General features: G+C 48.8%; 1 protein-coding gene across 1 annotated transcript; it reads left to right on the forward strand.

The window, feature by feature from the left end:
* Nucleotides 1-922: 922 nt before the first annotated feature.
* Nucleotides 923-11,023, forward strand: CRYBB1 (crystallin beta B1). Its single transcript, XM_028710267.2, has 5 exons — nucleotides 923-1,304; nucleotides 3,199-3,317; nucleotides 7,917-8,049; nucleotides 8,219-8,364; nucleotides 10,683-11,023. Exons 1-5 carry the CDS (start codon nucleotides 1,170-1,172, stop codon nucleotides 10,861-10,863), a joined length of 714 nt encoding a protein of 237 aa, XP_028566100.2. The 5' UTR covers nucleotides 923-1,169; the 3' UTR covers nucleotides 10,864-11,023.
* Nucleotides 11,024-13,356: the final 2,333 nt, after the last annotated feature.

The raw sequence follows: 13,356 nt of genomic DNA on the forward strand, positions 1-13,356 counted from the left end.
AGATGTGATGACTGTGGCCTTTGAGGAGGACTCCGATGACCAAGCATCTCCATTGTGTCCTCCTGGGCTTTGCCCTGGCTAGGGCATAAAACGAGAGTGTATAAAATGCAGGGGAGTCACGACACCAGCCCAATCACTCCACCACGAAGCATCAGCAACCCAGGTAAGAGGTGGAGGGAAGGTGCCCTGCATCCTGGAGACATCTGGGGGCTTCTGGCTACTACGTGTGTGTGTGTGTGTGTGTGTGTGTGTGTGTCCGTGTGTGTCCCACCCCATCAAGGCATGAGATCTGCCTTCATTTCCCGGGGAGAGCCCTTTTCTTGCTCACTTCCTTCACCATGGAAACCTTCTCGTCAGTCCCTCAAGCAGCGGGAAAGATGGCTCAGGTTCTGAGCAGCAGGAAGATGGACCAGATCAAAGAAATGTTATCAGGACAGGGAGCAGAAAGTCGTTCTTCCCGCAGGAGGCAGTGATGGCCACCAACCTCAATGGCTTTGAAAGAGTGCCGGGCAGATTCATGGAGGCGGGGAAGGCTATCAATGGCTGCACCCATCATGGCTGTGTCCCCAACTGCAGACAGCTGTGCTTCAGAATGCCAGTTGCTAGAAACCACAGGAGGGCAGAGGGCTCTGGGACTCCATTGCTTGTGGGTTTCCCAATGACGCCTCTGTTTGGCCACTGTGAGAACAGGAGGCTGCGTGAGGTGGTCCCCCATTGCCCTGATCCAGCAGGCCCTTCCTAGGTTCTTTCCTCTGAGCATTGATGAAAAGCACACACTGCCCTGAAGAAAGGGCAGAAAGGAACTGGCAGCAAAAGGCAGGGGTGGAAAACAGAATAGTACCAAAAGGGCAAGATGAATTTTGGGAAGCGACAAACTCTACCCCACAAGTTAGATATTGGAAGGAGAAGTAACAGCATATTTCACCAGAATGCTCCTGCAGTAAGGAAGTGTGTCCCAGGACAATAGCAGTCGTATTTTAATTTGCAGCTTATGATTAGTTGTGTGGAAAAGTACGCAAAAAGTGCTTTTCTTTTGAGAAACCAGAGGGAGTCAGCAGGAAAGGGCAGGAGGTGGCATGAGACTGCTCCTGATATGTAGGGTAGGGACCTGAAAAGGTGCTTTCTAACTGAACAGGTATTACAATTTCAGGTCTTACCCAGACACGGCCATGTCCGAAAGCACAAGAACCACCCCTCCCAGCCATGACACGGACAGGAAGGAAAAAGACAGTCCCACCCCATCCACCAACTCATCCCCTGATTCCAGCAGTCAGAGTGAAGAGTCCTCTGCAGAACCTTTCCGGGTGAGTTGGGAGAAAGTGCCAGTTCTGAGCAGAGAGGCAGGACATGGGGAGGAGGCCCTGATCCCTTAGAGCGCATGGCTGTCCCTTCGGTGCTGCATCCAGTCTGGGCCTGTCTTGGGAGGGGAAGGGAAGAGAGCCCTGTTGGAAGCCCAGTCCCTATCCTTTGGTTAGGTCAGTGGCTGGTAGACCAGAACTGGAAAGAATGGTGAGGAGATACTTGCAGCTCTCTTTCTCTCTGCTGCAATGGAATGGCCACCAGAGCTTCAGGAAAGTGATAACAACAACAACCATTGATTTGTACTCCCTTCCATCCGACTGGGCTGCCCCAGCCACTCCGGGCAGCTTCCAGCATATATCAAAACATAGTGAAACATGAAACCTTAAAAAGCTTCCCTATGCAGGGCTGCTCACTCTCTCCACCCAGACAAACACATCTGACCTCCTGAAAGAAACAGCAGGCGGCTGTGGGGAAGAGCCCATGACATGCCCCCCTCGGACTGGGGAGGCCACGGGGGACCCAGGTTCCACCCCTGGGGACCCCTCTAGATATCCTTCCTATGGGGCATGCAGGGTGATTTGTATTCACAATGCTCAGGGGGAGCCATGGGCAATCCCATTTCCAATACTGTTGCACCCTCACAAGATTTGGGCTGGTCACACTGCTTCACTTTCAGTCAGTGCCTAGCCCACAATTCCTGCTGAAATCCTGTAACTTCTTGTACCACAAAGATACTGGTTGGCTTCGCCTCGCTCTTGTCATCTTTTATCCCCCCTCAGACAGAAATAGTGGGCTGGCATCACAGAACAAACCAGGGCAGAATCAACCCTCTGCTAAGGCTCTGCTTCTGTGCCCAGAACGTCTCCCCCCTACCCAATGCCTGCCAGGAGGGGGTTTGGCTCTCAGCCTAGCCTGGCCCACTAGGTTCTTGTGAGGATCAAGGTGTATATGGGGGGAATGCAAGCTATCTTGAGGTCCGTGGAGAAAAAGTGGGATGTAAAGAAAAGCAAAAAATCATAAAGAGCTGCATCTTTCTCCAGGGTCTGCTGTCTTATCAGAGGGGTTGGCATTCACCTCCCCATATGCTCTGCTTGCTTTTTCTGTATAGAAACCTTACAAAATAGCTTCACCATACTAGTCTTTCCTCTGTAAGGCAAAGGCACCAACCCTGGACATGGCGCCCTGAAACATCTTACCAGAATCTGAATTAAATGGGAAATTGAAAGGGGGCTCTGGCAACTGACAGGAATAAAAGAAGATACGGCAGCTGGGTGGCGGAAACACAGGAAGAACAGAGGGTGGCAGAGAAAGTTCACTACATGGCCATTTCCTCACCAAGCACACCAGGGATATATGTGTTTGGGTGTGCATGCATGTGTGCAAACACGCATGTGTTCTTGTATTAACCCAGCAGGGAGTTTGTGAGCTACAAAGTATGAAAATGGGATTTATGCTGTTCCTTAATCCCTGCTGAAGGATTTGAATCTGGTACATGTGGCTCCAGAGCTCACCTCTGCCACATCCCTGGACATTCAAGCCACCCTCCCTGAGCGCTCATTCCTTAAGGTGTCAATGGAGCAGTAAGTAGCCCTCTGGCAGCTGGCCCCGTCCGACGTGGCACAGACTTCTCAGGGTTCATATTTTGATTTGGGGCAGCAAAATGACCTATTCTGGCTGGATCTTCTTGTAATCGCATCTGTGCTGTTGATGCATTTTGTTCTGGTTTTACATTGCCAAACTGGGGCTTTAATCTATATGTGCTGCCTGCCCTGGGACCTTTCAGGGAATGAGAGAGTATAAATGTCCATAGCAAATAAAGAAACAAATCCTCTAATAACTGCTGCTTGTGCTTCTCCCCCTACGCCCCCAGGAGACGTTTCATATTGCTTCTTTCAGATCATTGTGTTTGACCAGGAGAACTTCCAGGGCAAGCAGATGGAGTTCACCAGTGCATGCCTGAACCTGGGGGACCATGGATTTGACCGGGTGCGCAGTGTCCTGGCAACCTCTGGACCGTAAGTGATCTCAGCCAAACAGGGTTATCGAGAGGCAGGTACTGGAGATGGGGATGTGCTAGGCTCCATAGCCAATAGGAGTCCCAGGTGATTCGCTTTCTTCCTTCTTTTTAAAAAAGTAAATCTCTACCCTCCTAGAAAGAAAACAAGGAAGCAACATAAGACCTCTCCCCTATTTTATGTGAGATGAGCCAGGCAGGCTGCTATGTTTTCGTGTTTCTAGTCAATGAATGAAATCAGAGTTGGGGTTGACAAATGAGCTCTTTGGATACACCCCCCTTCCCTTTCTTGTTAGGGTCTCCTTGAAATCTCAGCTTGCGATAAAGTACTCCATGTAAGCTATTTTCTGCAGATTCTACTACTCAGTAGACATGTTTGCTCAAAAGTAAGTCTCTTTGTGGTTTATAGGGCTTACTCCCAGGTAAGTGGGTGCCAGATTGCAGCAACCTAGGCTTTTTTTGTGAGGAAGCGGCAGAGAAGAGCTCATGGTGAGAGGGTCCATTGTGCACACTAACCTCGAAGTAAACTCACTTGAATGCAATTATGCATCTAAATACAAAGTAATCATGCAAAATTGGATGAAGCCTTGGAGGCATGCTAATCTACAGGTGGGAGTGAAAGGGAGAACAAAATGAATGCCTTTGGTTAAAGCAAGCAAAAATTGATGCCCCCAAAGCAAGCACTAAATCCCCTTTTACAGCCATTTTATACCTCCAAACATAAGCCCAGAAGAAGAGCCTGCTGGATCAGGCCCATGGCCCATCTGGTCCAACATCCTGTTTTCATAGTAGCAAGCCAGATGCTTATTATGGGAAGCCCACAAGCAGAGCCCAAGTGCAAGACCAGTCTCCTTCCAACAGTTTCCAGTGACTGGTGATATTCAGAAGTGTTACTGCCTCCAACAGACCGAGCCCTGGGGCCCAGAAGCCCTTGACAGCTCTCTCCTCCATCCATCTCTCCAGTACTCTTTCCAAGACATCAGAGTTGCTGGCCATCACTTCCTCTGGTGGGAGTGAGGATGCTCCACTTCGCCATGCTTTAAAGGCATTATTATTATTATTATTATTATTATTATTATTATTATTATTATTATTATTTACTTATACCCTGACCATCTGACTGGGTTGCCCCAGCCACACTGGGAAGCTTCTAACATAATATATGAAACAAAATTAAAAAAATTCCTTCCAGCAGCACCTTAGAGACCAACTAAGTTTGTTATTGGTATGAGCTTTTGTGTGCATGCACACTTCTTCAGATACACAAAAGCTCATACCAATAACAAACTTAGTTGGTCTCTAAGGTGCTGCTGGAAGGAATTTTTAAATTTTTTTTTTTTTTTTAATAAAATTTTTATTTGGTTTTCTGGTTTTATAAAGACAAAACATACTCAAAGGAAAAAAATAAAAAAAAGAAAAAAGAAAAAGACAAAGACAAAAACATGTATAAAATCAACCAATCCCCGTTTCATAAACTTGTTCCCTGACTTCCCCCCACCTCCCCTCGTGCATCCCAGTTTCAAGATTATATCAGCAAGTTGGTTTTCTCCTCTTAACAATGTTATTCATCACCTTATTTTGTAATAAGAATTAATTTTCCTAAGTTGGACTTAAGTTCTCTTCCATCGATTTTCATTTTATCTTAATTAAGAGTCATATTAACCAAACCTAAAAGTCTTAAGAGTTTTTAAGAGTCTCTTCTTCCCTCCCTCCCATCCCCGGTTTTTGTCCCTTCCCAATAAAAGTCCAAGATCGAGTTTCTCAGCCTGGGTTCCTCACGTCCGAGGCTTTCAAATCCCTCTCAGTCCCTCTCCGCCTGTCCCGTTGGTAGTCCTTTATGTCAATCATCAAGTCTGGGAAAAGTTCTTTCACCATCAAAGTGTTTCCTCTTCCCACAAGAGGGTTCAAAGGTAACTGCTGAAGAATTTCCACAAAGTCTATCTCTTCAAGATCAAAGTCCCAACGGAGGCCCCAAGCATATTTCTTTATTTTAGGTTTCTGTATTCCATTTTGTCCCGGGGCCCCCTTCTTCTTCTTCTGTATCTTTCGCAGACTTGTAGTAGATGTGTTCCCAGCGTTTCCTTGCTTATATTCCGCAGATGTCAACTTTTGGTTTTTACTTCCCAGGGTTACTTCTTCTTTTTCTTGTTGTTTAGTCTCTTCCAGCTCTGTAGGTATTGTTTCCCATTCAGCTGTGAATTCTTTCTCGTTGAGGTCCTCAATACCAAGAGCAGAGTTGCCTATTCCCAAGGTCATAGTCTCAAGCTGTTTATTCATGGCCAAACTCTGCTCTTGTAGAGTTCCCACCAGTTGAAACATCCTTTCAATTTCCACCAGTAGCTTTCCTTCCACAGCCATTGTATCCATTGTAGTTTCACAGAGTTCCCCCTAGGGGGAATCTGGTTACTTATTAGCCTTTTCACCAACAATCCTTTCACTAATTATTATTACTTTGTTTCCAACGATTTTAACTCAATTGTAACTCGTCTTAGTCCAGAGATGACACTTTTTGCACTTTAAACCGACCGTTTGACAGCTTTGACAGCTGTCAAACTCCGCAGCTCTTACACAGGCACCAAAGCAGGACGTTCCCGGGCCCGGGAGGGGGGGTTGTTTAAAACAAAAAGAAGGTTCCCAAAGCTCCACTCTCCAGCCCAAAATTTCCTTTAGTTAAATCTTGGAAGCTAGTGTCCTTTTTAACTCACCCCACCAGGGGTAGGCTCTCCAGCTTAGCTCTTATGCCGTTGCTTAGATCGTCTGCAAGAGGGGGGGTGCGGACTTCCTTTTAGCACACCCCCCGATCGTCTCCAATTCAAGGTAAAATTTTTATATAGTCCCAATCCGTCTTACTCACGGGTAATTCTTTCAGTCCAAATTTTCAAGGAAGGAAGTCAGCGCTCTCTGGTCCTGGCTCGCGGCTTCACTCCACCGAGGTAGCGATCGACTCTCAGTGCCACGCCACCCCCGTATCCCCTCCGCAGCCTTTAAAAAGGCTCTTTGCGAATCAGGGGGGGCGCTTAAGGCACCCGCCGAGTCTTCAGTCCGCAGGCTTTCGCGCCTGCGGTTTTTAAGGGTCCCCGCGTCGCCGGCGCGGCAAAGACCCATCCTCAGTGGAGCCGGTTCCCTCCGGAGCTCGGAGGGAATCCGCCATTTCCAGATCGCGTCAACCCGGAAGTAGGAATTTTTAAATTTTGTTACGACTACGGCAGACCAACACGGCTACCTACCTGTAACTATAAGAACACATTCTCATTCTAATCTAGGCTACTCTGCTTCCTTAGGCATATCACAGTTCAAGGAATGGGAGCTATGACCTGACAAGTAGTTCTGCTTGCAGTAAATCTAGTCACATTTTGAGCTGAGCTGATTTGCAAAAATGCTTTGCTTTCAGCCAGCAGCCTTGACTTTCAACTGTTCACTAGTCGTCCAGAGTGGCTGGGGAGGCCTGCCCAGATGGGTGGGATATAAGTAATAAATTACAGTGGTACCTCGGGTTACATACGCTTCAGGTTACAGACGCTTCAGGTTATACACTCCACTAACCCAGAAATAGTGCTTCAGGTTAAGAACTTTGCTTCAGGATGAGAACAGAAATCGTGCTCCGGTGGCGCGGCAGCAGCAGGAGGCCCCATTAGCTAAAGTGGTGCTTCAGGTTAAGAACAGTTTCAGGTTAAGTACAGACCTCCAGAACAAATTAAGTACTTAACCTGAGGTACTACTGTATTATTATTACAAATTATTATTACTTTTGCCGGTAATGCTTAAGGAATCCCAGCAAAGCTACAATGAGTCACAGCAAATGTAACATCAGGAAGATGGACTCCAGAGCAGAAGAAATGGACCTTTAAATCTGGAGAGGGTCAACTGAAATGGAAGTTAAATCCGCTAATAGGAGGGACAGACGGAGGTATTCCTGCTGGTGTGTGGCACATGCCACAAAGTTGTCCTACCACCCACTTGTGGTCCCCATCAGCATCTAATCATAGAAATGCAGTTGGAAGGGACCCCAAGAGTCATCTAGTCCAACCCCCTGCAATGCAGGAATCTCAACTCAAGCACCTAAGAAGAGCCCTCTAGCTGGATGAGGCCGGGGGAGGGGATCTAGCCCACCATCTTGCTCTTACACTACCCAGCCAGAACCCTCTTCTGGGAAACCCCCAAGCAGGACACAAGGGCAATAGCAGCAGTACTCTCCCCCACAGGAATCAACTCCCAGGGGCCAAGGGGTCTTTGGCCCCCCCTAAAATATCTGAGGGGGCTAGGCCCACCCAAAGTTGATGATCTTCGCCATCAGGTCGCAAATCGGGGGGGGGGGGGCGGGGTGTGAGCTAAAGCCTTGGAAGACAGTGCTGCCCTCTGCCTCCCAAGCAGAGCCCTTGCCCTCTGGAGTGCTGAAGGAAGATTTAGCTGCCACTCCAGCTGGGTTCTACATGTGGGAGGGGAGGAGGCCCCCCCCCCCGCCCAGGACCTTGCTGTCTTGAAATGCTGACTGCCAAGTCACAGGTGCTCTGCTGCATCCAGTCACCCTCCATCTTTCTGTCTTGTGGCTGCCAATGTCCTCCGTCCTCTGGACACACCTTCCTTTGCACGCTGCCCTCAGCTGGGTGGCCTTTGAGCAGTGCAACCTGCGTGGCGAAATGTTCATCCTGGAGAAGGGCGAGTACCCGCGATGGGACACCTGGTCCAGCAGCTGCCGCAGCGACTGCTTCCGCTCCCTGCGCCCCGTGAGAATGGTGAGTCCAGGCCTAGCCAGGGTAGTGCCTTTGGGCATCTGCTGAGGGCCCCACTCCCTCCCAGACCTCTTCCTCCCTCGCAATCTCATTCTGCCACCTCTTGCTGTGGCCTGGGAACCTGGGGGGTGAGGAAGAGGAGCAGTTGATGCCCCCACCCTCTCTCTCGCAGCAGGAGGCCCAAGAGCAGAAGATCCTCCTCTTTGAAAGTGCCAACTTCAGGGGAAACAAGATGGAGATCCAGGAAGACGACGTGCCAACCCTCTGGGCCCACGGTTTCTGTGGGCGTCTGGGCAGCGTGAAGGTGCCCAGTGGAATGTAAGTCAGAGCCTGGATCTGACCGCTTCCCTCTGAATCAATGGGTGCCATTTCTCTTTGGGAAAGCTCCGTAGCTCGTGCAGAAGACCCCAGGTTCAATTCCTGGCAGCATCTCCAGGCAGGGCTGGGAGAGACTTCCTCTGTGAGGGACCTCTGCCAGTCAGTGTAGGCCATACTGAGCTCGATGGACCAATGCTCTGACTTGGTCTAAGGTAGCTTCGTATATTCCTCCTGGAGAAGAAAGGGTTTGGGCTGCAGCCCCTGGCATTAACCGCAGATCCTGACAGGGAATGGTGAGTTCCGAATGCTAAGCACTCCACTTCATAGTGGCAAGGAAAAAACAGATATAAAAAGAATTTCCTGGGTGCCAGATCCAGGATTGGGGCAAGTACTCTTTGGTGAGAGAACCCCAGCAGAGATTTAAAATCACAATATATGCAGTGCAAATATAGGCTGCTAGACCTTTAAAAAATACCCTTGCGAGTTCCCAAATAGCCCCCTCTTACCCCAGCATAGAAAAAGACCACATGCTTGGTAAGTTTAAAACAGTTTGTAAGTAAAAACAGTTTACTTACCAACTCTCCAATGGTCAGATTTATGTGCTTTTCCATATAGCATTCAGGAAAAGTTGCAGAGGCAGTAAAACTTGGTTTAGTTACAGTGGTGAAAGTTCCTAAATAATTATCGGTATAGGAATTGAAGAGTGGTTTGTAAGAGCCATGAGGTCTGAGCTTGGAGCAAGCCGCTCAGATCACTTTACATGCTGAGCGTCTCAGGTAGACTGAGGGTGAACAATAGGCTTGATTACCTTTTCCCCAAGGTGAGGGGGAGTGACCTAGCTAAGCCTGGCAAGACAGCTTACTCTATGGCATTAACCCCTTCATGCATTAATTAGGATAAGCATGTTTGTTATATGAAGCTGGGTATTGTACATTAATGGTAAAGGTAAAGGTACCCCTGCCCGTACGGGCCAGTCGTGTCCGACTCTAGGGTTGTGCACCCATCTCATTTAAGAGGCCGGGGGCCAGCGCTGTCCGGAGACACTTCCGGGTCACGTGGCCAGTGTGACGAAGCTGCTCTGGCGAGCCAGCACCAGCGCAGCACACGGAAACACCGTTTACCTTCCCGCTATAAAGTGGTACCTATTCATCTACTTGCACTTAAGAGTGCTTTCGAACTGCTAGGTGGGCAGGAGCTGGGACCGAACGACAGGAGCTCACCCCGCTGTGGGGATTTGAACCGCCGACCATACGATCGGCAAGTCCTAGGCGCTGAGGTTTTACCCACAGGGCCACCTGCGTCCCTATCCTACATTACTGGTGTTCAAATGAGCTTTGGGTGGCGTATTTCCCTAAGGAGAGGAATCTGCCTCTGTTGCTCCCACAAAGTGGGATTTTTCCTCCCTCTCTCATCATGCTAGGACTTTGGGATCATCCAGTGAAATTGATGGGCAGGAGATTTGGGCGAGACCATGGAAATCCTTCCCACACAACATTAATTTTTGGAACTGCAAGATAAGAGGGGTTGTCAATAGCTGAAGTAGCTATATAATGGGGACTTGGGAAAAGAGAAGGGGGAGTCCTTATGTCAGTTAGTCTTAGTCATCATGATGGTGAGATGGAGCCTCCATGTGCAGAGGCAGTTTATTTCTGAATATCAGTTCCTGGGTACAAGCAGGGGAGAGCTTTGGCTTCTGGGCTTCCCATGGGCATCTGGCTGGCAGTTGCAGGAAGCAGGATGTTGCCTTTTGGCCTGATTCTCTTGCAGGGCTTTCCTTGTGGAAACAGCAGCACTAGCATCCCCACCACCACACAAATAGGCAGCACAAAACTAAGAAGCGGATCCTCCCAAATGCATGTTTGGGCTGAAGGTGGTTCTCTGTTTTGAAAAGTCTGAATCACAGAATCATAGAATGGTAGAGTTGGAAGGGACCCCAAGGGTCCTCTAGTCCAACCCCCTGCAAGGCAGGAATCTCATCTAAAGCATCCATGGCAGACCACCATCCAACCTCTGATTAAAAACTCCCAAGGAAGGAGAGTCCACAGCCTTCCAAAGCTCTCTGTTCTGCAGTCGGACAGTTCTTACCCTCAGAAAGTTCTTCCTGAAGACCGCAGCCTCCCATAACTGCACTGGATCCCTATGATCCGTGTTGCTTTGGGGTGATTTTTTAACCACTGGCTTTTATGAAAGCCAGGCCGCCCTACCTTGGCTGCCCTGTGGCTTTGGCTTTGGGCAGCTGAGCCCTGGGCGAGAGATAGCTGGGCACCTTCTCCTCCCTGTGTTTACTGATGCCAGCCTTCTCTTTGTCCCCCCCACAGCTGGGTGGGCTACCAGTACCCTGGCTATCGGGGTTACCAGTATCTCTTTGAGAGAGGAGACTTTGCACACTGGAATGAGTGGGCCGCCTCCCAGCCGCAGATCCAGTCCATCCGGCGCATCCGTGACATGCTGTGGGCCCCCCAAGGCTGCTTCCTTCCAGCCAGGAGCCCCTCAAACTGAGTGAGCCCCTCGGGCAGCCGGCAGAGAACCTGAGAAGTGTGGTGGAGCAGGTGGAGGAGAAGACGCTGCCTCCCCCCCCCCCCCCGAGGGACCTGCTACAAGCAAGAGCAGCGCTCCCCTTTTGTGTTCACCAAACCTTCCCCTTGTACATTGCACTTTGGTGGACAAAATTTGTGTAGTTATCCAAACTAAAATATAGTCAAGAAGAGGATTAAAAATTGTGTGTGTGTGTTTCTACCATGTCCCATTGGGATTTAGCTCTGGGATTGTGATAGTTCCCCACAGGGGCGAATCTTCTATGAAACGAATGAAGCTTCCGCTTCAGAGCCCCCATCCTGGAGGGGTCCCAAAAGACTGGAGTTCACTTTGCTTTAAAAATTGCTTTAAAAAGTGCATCACGCATGTACAATGGTACCTCAGGTTACACATGCTTCAGGTTATATACGCTTCAGGTTACAGACTCCGCTAACCCAGAAATACTACCTCGGGTTAAGAACTTTGCTTCAGAACAGAAATCACACGGTGGCGGCACGGCAGCAGCAGGAGGCCCCATTAGCTAAAGTGGTGCTTCAGGTTAAGAACAGTTTCAGGTTAAGAACGGACCTCCGGAACAAATTAAGTACGTACCACTGTATATAACATTTCCCTGATTTTCACCCCCCATATTATTTAATTAATTAATTTATATACCATACCATTTTAATCAAAATCTGTAATGCAGTAGTAGTGTGTGTATGTGTGTGTGTGTGTAATGTCAGGAGCCCAGGTTGCCGTCTTGGTAACACAGCACACAAGTCATAATTAGCTTGAATATTTATTACAAAACAAACAATCAGCCTCAGATGCTCTGTCGGAGCTTCCGTACCCTACAATTCAGCTGACCCTTCTGAGGAGTTCTTCCTGCTTCTACAGAATATCCTGAACCTATGGCTCTTATGTTTCTGGGTTTGTTTCCTGTCAAATACCTTTCCCATATGTCTACTCCTTGGGCTCATAGGATTACGGTAATTGCCTCCTCTTCCGGTGAGGAAATGCTCCCCCGCCTTTCTGAGCCTGCCTGTGCTTCTTCAGTGAGTTGGCTTCTCTCCATCCCGCCCTCTGCTAGCCTCTTATCTGCATTCCTTTCAGTGTCAGGGGGAGTAGACAGCGACTGCTCCCAGGTGTCTGAGAGGAAGGCAAGCTTTCCTGCTGCTGGCTGCTTCCTAACTCAAGCTGTGCCTCTCTACTTGGGGCAGATGCGTTCATGACAATATATACCGTATTAAAAAGGGCTGATCTGTCATAGAACAGATGAAGATGATGACAGGGGTTACCCAGACCATTGCTGGTTGTGAAGGGGCTCCCATGACAGTTCAAGCTTCAGGGCCTCCACCATGTAGGTCCACCACTGGTTCCATGAGATTCCTGTGGGTGGGTGTTTATTGGGGTGCGTGGAGACGGGTAGGTTTTTTTGATGGACGGCCTTTCACCCTCCTTCAAGGAAAAGAGAGTACAGTACCTGATCATTTAAAGTCCTTGGGGATCAGCCTGAGATGCAAACCATTTATTTATTTATTTACGTATTTACCCTTCAGGTCAGATTGTGATGCTACAACTCAGGGCTCATCTACACTGACTTTTTGCCCTGCTCTTTCCAGCCACAAGTCTGTGTCTTAAAGCTCCGTTTCCAAGCACCTTGCTCCCTCTTTTTCTCTTGCTCCAGAGCTTTCCATGTGAAAACCTGCTTTTTAAAGCTCAAGTGAAGCAAACAGCAATATTGGTTTTCTGCAGATTGCTATTTGTTCCAGTTCAGAGCTAAAGAGTAGGTTTTCGCTGAGAAAGGCGTGGGGCAAGGGGGAAACTGCTCTGATTCGTGCCTAGGAAGCACCAGGCAAGCCAAAAACCACTCGTACAGCTGCTTTCTAGGCCCAGCAGAAGTGTTTTTGGGCCCTTAATCCACAAACTTGTGTCTCAGCGAACAACCCAGTGAGTCTCTTTTCTCTCACACACACAGAATCAAGGCCTCCAAGTTCAAGGGTATGCCCCCAGCTAGACTTTTAGCCTCCTGTGTCCTTTTAAAAAGAGAAATTAAACTCTGTTGGGCACAGCATACTTTCTGTTAACTCTGCGTAGCTGAAGAAGGCTTGGGACTGGAAGGGCTATGTCTGCAAGGCTGTGGGTGTCAGTGGGTCCTCTGCAGCAGCCTGAAGGCAATTCAGATGGGGCTGGGCTGGGCTGCAGCCTCCCACAGAAGCTCCCGGGTTTGACACCCACACCAAGCTACAGTCCTTCCTCATCCAAGCAAGTCACAGCTCTGGGAAGGAAAAGAGGGCTTCTGAAGCATGAACTCCCAGGCAGATGCTTCCATGCAAGGAGGACCATACACACCACCTTGAGCTCCATGGAGAAAAAATATGGGGTATAAATGCAATCAATCAATCAATCAATCAATCAATCAATCAAGTCCTTCTAACTTTTGTGTTATCAAGGCAACACTGAGAGGGAAGGCAGAGG

Source organism: Podarcis muralis, chromosome 16 (genome assembly GCF_964188315.1).
Source record: "Podarcis muralis chromosome 16, rPodMur119.hap1.1, whole genome shotgun sequence".
NCBI lineage: Eukaryota > Metazoa > Chordata > Lepidosauria > Squamata > Lacertidae > Podarcis > Podarcis muralis.